Genomic DNA, 8637 nt, shown 5'->3' on the forward strand with positions numbered 1-8637 from the left:
AACCTGACTGATCTCAAACCCTAACATTGTGCTGTGTCACCAAGCACTATTCAGACTCGCCTCCTCATCAGTAGTCTCTCCAATAAATATAAATACTTTCTACACCTACATAAATGTCAATTCATGAATCTTAGAATGAATCAAAACATGGAAGCTCCACAGCATCCTCACCCTCCCCATCTCGCCACAATCCTCCCCACGTTATGCAATTTCCTACTGGACTCATCTCACCTCCTCCACCCTCTTCTCCCCATTCTGGGTGTCTCTACCCCCACCTACCGCGCCCCCCCCCCCACTCATGGAGTAGTGTAAGAGAAGATTTTCCCCCGCATTTCTGCTTATCCATCAGGTTTGAATGTAACATTCTGTATGAAAAATAATCACAGTCTCCTATCAGCTAAAGGGGAACATTACAAAAAGAAACGAGGGAGAAAATGAGACTTTAAACTAGGTTTCATGTCAGAAAGTATAAACTAATAATGGGGCAATCCAGGTTTTGACAAGATTGCTGAAAGTGAGGAAATTAGCTTGAAATTGCATCACTGAAATGAGTAATACTAAAATAGATAAATATCCTGATTGTACCAACCATTAATGAAATAGTGGCCAAAAAGATAGCACATAAAATGGTATCTCTCAGAATTCGCATATGCCCTGATATTAGCATATGGCCTGCTAGCTGAAAGGTAAAAATTTAACCCTACTATTCAAAAATGAAAGATAGGAGAGAAAAATTAGGGCACTAGAGTTCAGATGTACTAGAGGTAGAAAAATACCAGAATTTATTTTTGGGATGTAATAAATAACACTTGGAAAACAATGACACAGATTTATGAAAGGGGGAATTCTGTATGTTAAATCTTTTAGAACATTTTTGATGTTATAAGTATTGTCAAAAAGGGGAACAAGAGTATTTATTTGAATTATCAAAATGCATTGGATAAGTCACAACAGCAGTAAATGAATAAGGGTCATGGGAATGGAGGTATCATATTAGTATCGATTGAAGATTAGTTAGCCAACAAAAAAAATAGAAATAAACAAGACTGCGACTGAGAGAATACAGTTAGGTGCAGTTATTAAGTGTCACTGGTTTACAGTATATGTTGATGTGTAATTGACTAGGATTTTTCCATGTACACTGGTGATATAAAGCTATATAGAAAACTAAGCCAATAAAATAAAATGCAGCAAAAGGACTAGTCAGGCCAATTGAATATCAGATTCCAATAACCACTGCAAAATGTAACAATGGCATAACTTTATTTTAGAAGCTAGAACATGTAATTTGTACACTAGTATTTTATACACAAGTACAATGGTTTGCTTATATCACTGGAAATTACAGTGTTGTATAATTTCAACATCTAACTTGCAATTTACACAGCCATGATTATTTCATACATATTAAAAGCCATTTTGTAAAAAGAGAGTTGCAATTACATGCACATTGATACTGCCAATAATACAAGTAGATTACACACGTAAAATAGAAGATAATACTGGCACATAAATAATTTAGGAGTTAAACGTCCTTTGTATCCCAGAAAGTACCTTGTAATGCTTTAGGGACAGGTAGAGGAAGCAGGGTGAAAGGATGTTGTGACTTCCTGTTGGAATACCTACCAACTCTAACTTGCCTCAACAGAAGGACATAAAAAGCCGAGTGTAACATAATCTGGTTTGCAACTAATGCTAAACCAGGAAGGGCAATCAAATCTACAGTGGTAATTCAGTAAACACGGATCGAGTTGGGGACAATAAATATGGGACCAATTAAACTCTGTGTAAATATTGCTCAGAAGAAGATAACTAATTACTCCATGACTGCTACGACAATGAAATTAAAAGAGAGCTTAGGATCATAATAACCTTGCCATACCCAGTCAGGGCAGAACAACAATAAAAGCAATGAGCATGCTGAACTAATCAAACTTTCACTGTGGCCGCAGGAGGTACCACACTTGCACCCACACCTCCTCCCTCACCTCGGTCTGCAGCCCCAAAAAGGCCTTCAGGTGGAGCCATACTTCACTTGTGTATCCGCAGGACTGATGTACTGTATCCCATGCTCCCTTTGTGGCCTTGGCTACATCGCAGAGACTGGGAGATCCCTTCACTGAGCATCTTTGCTCCATCCGGACTGGTTACAGAGAACTCCCAATAGCCAACCATTTCAGTTCTGTGTCACTCTCCCATGCTCATATGTCTGTCCATGGCCTAATACACTGTCCCACCAAGACCACTTGCAACTGGGAGGAACAACTCCTGATTTTCCGTCTTGGCACTCTCCAGCCAGATGGCATTAACATCAACATTTCTGGTTTGGCTAACCTGCTCTGCTCTTCCCCCTCACTCCTTCCCTTCCCCTTTCCAGTTCTCCCTTCCACTTCCCTTCACCTAGCCCCCACTTCTCCCCTATCTCAACTGTCTCCTCCCTCCCTTCTTCACCTATCACCTCCTGCCTTGCGACCACCCCTCCCTCCCACTCTTTTGTTCGGACACCTACCAACATTTTTCCACACCTTGATAAAAGGCTCTAGCCTGAAATGTCAGTTATGTATTTTTACCTTTGTTATATAAAGGACACTGCTTGACCTGCTGAATTTCTCCAGCTTTGTGTTTTTACTTCAACCACGGTGTCTGCAGAATTTTGTTTTTTACTTCTTACTAATCAATGTTATAGGCTGCAATTCAGAGAAAGCCATGGTGAAATGGTCAATCTTCATGCAGTGGTCAACACTCTGAATATAGATGCTGCCTGACCTGTTTAGTGTTCCCAGTATTTTCTATTTTTATTTCAGATTTCCAGCATATGCAGTTTTTAAAAATATTTTCATATTAAATACTTTGGCTCTGGCTTGAAATGTTAATGAAATATTCAAATACTGGGGAGGCATATTTGTAGTGTTAGGAAGAATGTTTGTCCATTTAGCCTTAAAATACCTTAAAGGTGGTTTTATAAGAGACAATTTATGGCATGGTAAAGATATGTCTAGATCTTTATATAATGTCAAGAGAAGATAACAAGAGAACCTGGTTCAAACCAATGAAAAATACACTGAGAAATATTGCCAGGAGGTTATTCCCCACAAAATACATGGAAAGGACTTCCAAATAGAACCTTGTTAGTAAAACTATTTAAGAAACATTTAAGTTGTGTGATGCATATGTGTAAGGTGGAACAAGTGTATAATTCTTTTGGATACATTTGATAAAAGAGGCAGATCTCTGTTTTCCTGGTGGTTTTGTGAGATTATCACTGAATTCATCAAAAGCATTTTTGACAAATAGTCCCTAAGTGGAACTAAGTGTATGTGCAATCTAGTCAGTTAATTTAATATACATTTACTAATTGTTAAGGAACATACACAATTTCAAAGTCACCAGGTTCTGGTGAATATCAGCTCTTAACAAGACAGATTGCTTACAAAGTAGATTCACATTGTATTTGATAAATACCACCAGAAGTCAAACATTTTCTAAGCATGTAACTTAATTTTGGAAAGACAACTGAATTGTAATTTCGTTAATGCACATCTTAATGAAAATCAGGCAGAAGCGGAGAACTAAGGTAGATTTTAGGAGCTAGGTCTAATTACACAATAAAACAGGTACATGAAATATAAATAAACACAATCCTACTTTGACATCTTCTTTCATATACTGATTGAAAAGCCAACAACTAACTGTGTATAAATACATTATAGTTGCAATGTAAGAATTCCATTTATTCATTTAAGCCAGGCAACAAGCTTTTAGTCATATGCCATTTATGAATTCTGTCTTCTCAATATGATTTATTCATCTAATTGTATTTTTGCTTATCCAAGAAGTTCCTTTAAAATAGTCCCAATTACGCAAGACTAACTAACATGCAGTATTCAATCAGGGTGATATTCCGATCCCACACGAGAGGCAGAACTAAGTGTATGGTTGCGAATCTCTTAGAAATTTAATCCGCACATTAATTCAGTGCGAGGTTAGATGAGGGTATTGGCAGCTGAACGGCAGCCAAATTATATCCAATAGCACAGAGGGAAGCAATATTCCTTCTCCATCTCTGAAATTCCTCCAATTACTCCCATTCCTCAATGCAGCTGACCACATTATCCCATTCAACTACATGAATTAATTCCCTTAGTCTGTAGCATCAACTTCTGCCAATTTTTCAGGTTTGCTGCATAAATTAAGACATCTCATCTCTTGGCTAACTTGGCATCTTAAATCTTAGATCTTAAATATCTGTCTTCCCATTGTGGATCTTTCTCGGGTAGAGAAAGTTTCTTCCCATCAACAGTTCTTTCAAAATTTCAGACATCTCAATTATCCTTCACTACTTGAGGAAGAACAATCTTGACTTCTCTGAACAAAAGTCTTTTACCCCTGTGATCATTCCGGTAAACCATCTCTGCAACCTTAGAAGATCTTCAATGGAAATAATAATGTAAGAAAACACAGTGACATCTGCTTTCCACCATGACATAAGGCCAAGATACTGTCTTCACTTGAAAAGAGAGAGATGAATGACCTCACTTGTTCTCAGCATGAGGTTGACAACCTCCCAGGATCCTGTGGATATTTTCTGGAGAGGTAGGAGCTGTTCCTGCTGGCTAGTATCTTTCGGCTAGAGAAAACAAGCTGGCAATTGTTCTCAGGACAGGGTAGGGCTTGACTAGAGAGCCAGTAGCAACTAGAGAGAAGGTTTCTCTCTGAGGCACAGAAACTAAATAGGTTTTAACTTTTTTTTTCCCACTGTTCTAAATTATTATTATTTTGCACTTATTGAAGTTTACCAGAATGATGTAGCTTACAACTAATGTGAATTAAATGATCGTCATTATTTACTGATTTCTCATTTGGGTCATTTATCATTGTGTGTAAGTAGAGGCTTTGGATTTTGCTAACTTTATTCTGCAGTTATTTTACATTTTATTTATTTGACTTCATTTACAGAATGGTAAAAAGCTGATTCCAGTCATTGAAAGCGGTGCTACCCAATTAGCCTTCTAGTCCCATAATTTTTTGAGGGTGGCAGGAAACTGGAGCACCTGGAGGAAACCCACACGGGTCATGCGAGCCAACGTACAAACTCCTTACAGACAGTGCCAAATTCAAACCCAGGTCACTGGCTCCACAGCATGGCACTGACCACCATACTGACCATTCTGCCCAATTAATTAATACTTATTCAGGGTTGAATGGATTTTGGTTTTGGAAGAAATAAAACAATTCAATACTTGATCAGTGAGGATTTATATCATAATGTGCACTTTCAGAAGTTTTTTTAAAAACACTTTCTCTATGTGGCACTTTCATAATTATGTGTATTATTCAAGGTGAACATTTAAAGGGGATTTCCAATCTTTTTGAGATCTTTCAACCAAAAATTGTTCACTAATCCATTTCTTTATTTGAGGGAGTAATATCCAAAATTAATATTTAACATTCTGAGTGCCCTGTGTACTTTTAATACAGATATTATTGAACATAAAGGTTCACAAAGGGAATTAGAATGAGGTTATTGGAGGAGGAATATATGGTCAGGAAATGAATTTCAAGCAGAGTCACTGATTTTATTTGACAAAGGATCAGATTTAAAGGCAGAGCAGACTTGATGGGCCAAATGGTCTACTCCTGCTCCTATTTCTTATGTTCTTACATTCAGATAACCTAACTGCTGTTTTAAGGACAGAGGCTCTCCCATCTGTTGGTGGGATTAGTGTTCAGTTTCCGCAGAATATATGAGGACAAAAACTGGTCTTTTCCAGAGGGATTAAAAAATAATGACTGAAAATTATATAGGATTGAATTCAGTGTAACCAAGAAATTAAACCATAGGAAAAATTGTGGTTGAATAACAATGTTAAAATTCAAGCTTAATTATCTTAACAAAGAATTATGTTAACTTTTGAAAAAATAGAATTTCAGATTAATGCTACAAATATTTTCACGGCAACTGAAATAATATTTATTTCTTAGCAAAAAGTTGGTAAAGTCCTTGGTACATTTTATGATGTTTCAGTACTTAGTACTTTGCTTTCATTTATGATTTTAATTCCAGGCATCCGAATTCTGTGACGGCTATTCCTTTCCAAAGTTACAGAGTTAAAGAAAGGACAGATCTTTCTTGCAAGAAATTAAGAGTTTATAAAAATAATATTTTAAACTTTATTAAAGTGAGAAGCCAATACTGTATATTAAAGTGGAACAGCCATCAATGGTCAAACTTGGAAGTTGACAAGTTTATGGTCTTGATTTCATTTAAATTAGTAATTCCTGTGGAAGCTCCTTTTGGTTTCTGTGAATTATTGCTGCTGGTCTTGCTTTTGCTGTTATCTACAGCTGACAGAATCGGCAGGGCCTTGGAGATTCTAGTACTGGTGAGGCAGCCACAGAGGAGACGGAAGAAAGCCCGACGCATTTCTTTGCTGGCTAGAGTGTAGATGATGGGATTCATGCCGGAATTGAGGACTGCAACGGCAATGAACCAATCTTCCTGATACAGTATGCCACACTTGTTTGGTTTACAGGCCACATCAAGCAGTAATAAAATGAAAAGTGGGGACCAGCATGCAATGAAAACCCCGACAACAATCACGACCGTCCTCAGCAAAGCCATGGATCTTTCGGAATTGTTTTTTGTGAATTTTCTGTTTGCAACTTTACGGCTACTTGATTTAACCAAGATATAAATACGAGCATAAAGTATTACGATGGCAAGCAAAATTGCACTGAAGATGCTTATACTGAAGACAACGTATGTTTTGGAATAGAGGGGTAAGACTGTGGAACAGTCTGAGAAATTGCAGATACAGTTCCAACCAAGGATAGGCAAAACACCAAATAAAATGGAAATCAACCAGCAAGCACCAATGAGGAGAAACACTCTGTGCTTTTTACTGGAATCATAGGGTCTCATTTTTATCATGGTCATGTGCCTCTCAATTGCTATTGCCAGTAAACTAAAGGTGGAAGCTCCCAATGCTACAAACATGCTTCCTTCCCTTATGAACCATACCGTTGGTGTGAGTCCATAAGTCTTCTTCCCAGACATGAGGATATTCACTTTGTAGGCTATTCCAGCCAGCAAATCAGACAGGGCAAGATTACCAATGAAATAATACATGCGGTTATGAAATCTGTTATTTTTCCAAATGGCCAGGAGAACCATGAGGTTTTCAAGCACTATAAAGCTGCAGATGATCAGAAAGGCCACTGTAGTTAGGTCCATTCCATCAGTGGGATTCCCCCTTTTGTTGAATTTCCCTGTGTAATTATAGTGCCGCTCAATGAGCTCTGTTTTGACACAGCCATTGACCATTTCAGTTGGAAAAGCAATTAAAGGCATGCTGCTGCTATTGAAGCGTACTTGTAGTTTTATACCTTGCCCACTAGATGGCGGCGTTGTGCCATTATTGATGCTGTCCGCCAGGAGAAATCCACCAGTCGATTTTCTCACATGCTGTGAGAAAGAGTAGGTGTGAAATGTTAAAAATCTGTGTAAATCAACATAAAATTTGTCAGTGTGCTGCATATTTTCAGGAAATGCATGTTAATAAGAGCTAATATACATCAAAGCAGACAAGAGCATCAAAGATTTCTGATCAGACCACTTTTAAACAATGCACAAGTTGCATTTGGATATGACATGATCAGAGGAGAGGGAACTTAATAAATGCCTAATGCATTTCAGTTTGACAGCCCAAAAGCTGTTTGGAAATGGTTGTCTGAAACTACATTTGCAGAAAATTCCCAATGGATTGGAAAACTATGAGGCAATGAAATTATTAACATGAACTATTTTGAAATAAATTGATGTTATGAAATGAATGCATTTTACTTTGGCTATGGTTACACTTTAAAATTAATGTTTCCATAGAAAACCTCACTAACACCAAAGACTAGATTTGTTATCTTCGGTATTCTTGGTGGAGTGTAAAATGTATTAAGTCCCAGTAAATTCCTAAACAGTTTGTGAAAATGTCATGATGATGGATGGTTCAGTCTAGTTTGCTTATTTTATAAATGTTTGTTATTTATTCATTTTAAATTAAGCATGGCTTCTTAATTTAAATAAAAAGATGAACTATAAAGTATAATTCTCTCTGACTGACATTTTTCTTAATTCCTTACCAAGCAGAGTGAAAAATAATAAGATGTGTCTCATGACAATTTACTAAACATCTGTCCCAGGTTCATTAAAATGCCAATGTAATGATAGGAAATACAAATCACACTTTAAAAAAATGGATTTCTGCCCTCGTTGTGGGGTTTGGTGCCACCAGAACCTTGTAGGTGCACATTTATTTGCAAGTATTTGTGCTAAGAATGGGAAACATATTAACCCTCAATCACAGTTCTATTTGCACATTTGCTTCTATGAATGGGAGGGATCATGTGGAAGTTAACACCACCGGTGACTAATAGCTGTACTTCTATCTTTATCTGTGTGTTTGATACTGGTTATCAAAGATAAACTTGACCCTCCAAAAGTTAGGATATACTATTATAATGTATTGAGATGCCAACTTATATTATACATTTAAATTTTCAATATTAGAATTTTCTAATTTCCATCTTTCAGTGTATATTTGATTTTTTAAAATAACAATTAAATTATTGTTCATATATGCA

At 36.9% G+C, this 8637-nt stretch overlaps 1 protein-coding gene across 1 annotated transcript; it reads right to left on the reverse strand.

Annotated features, from left to right (window-relative positions):
- Positions 1-6147: 6147 nt before the first annotated feature.
- Positions 6148-7492, reverse strand: LOC138737548 (sphingosine 1-phosphate receptor 3-like). The gene has a single exon (XM_069888241.1). The coding sequence runs from the start codon at positions 7349-7351 to the stop codon at positions 6218-6220; it is 1134 nt and encodes a 377-aa protein (XP_069744342.1). The 5' UTR covers positions 7352-7492; the 3' UTR covers positions 6148-6217.
- Positions 7493-8637: the final 1145 nt, after the last annotated feature.

This window comes from Narcine bancroftii, chromosome 1, assembly GCF_036971445.1.
Source record: "Narcine bancroftii isolate sNarBan1 chromosome 1, sNarBan1.hap1, whole genome shotgun sequence".
Classification (NCBI taxonomy): Eukaryota; Metazoa; Chordata; class Chondrichthyes; order Torpediniformes; family Narcinidae; genus Narcine; species Narcine bancroftii.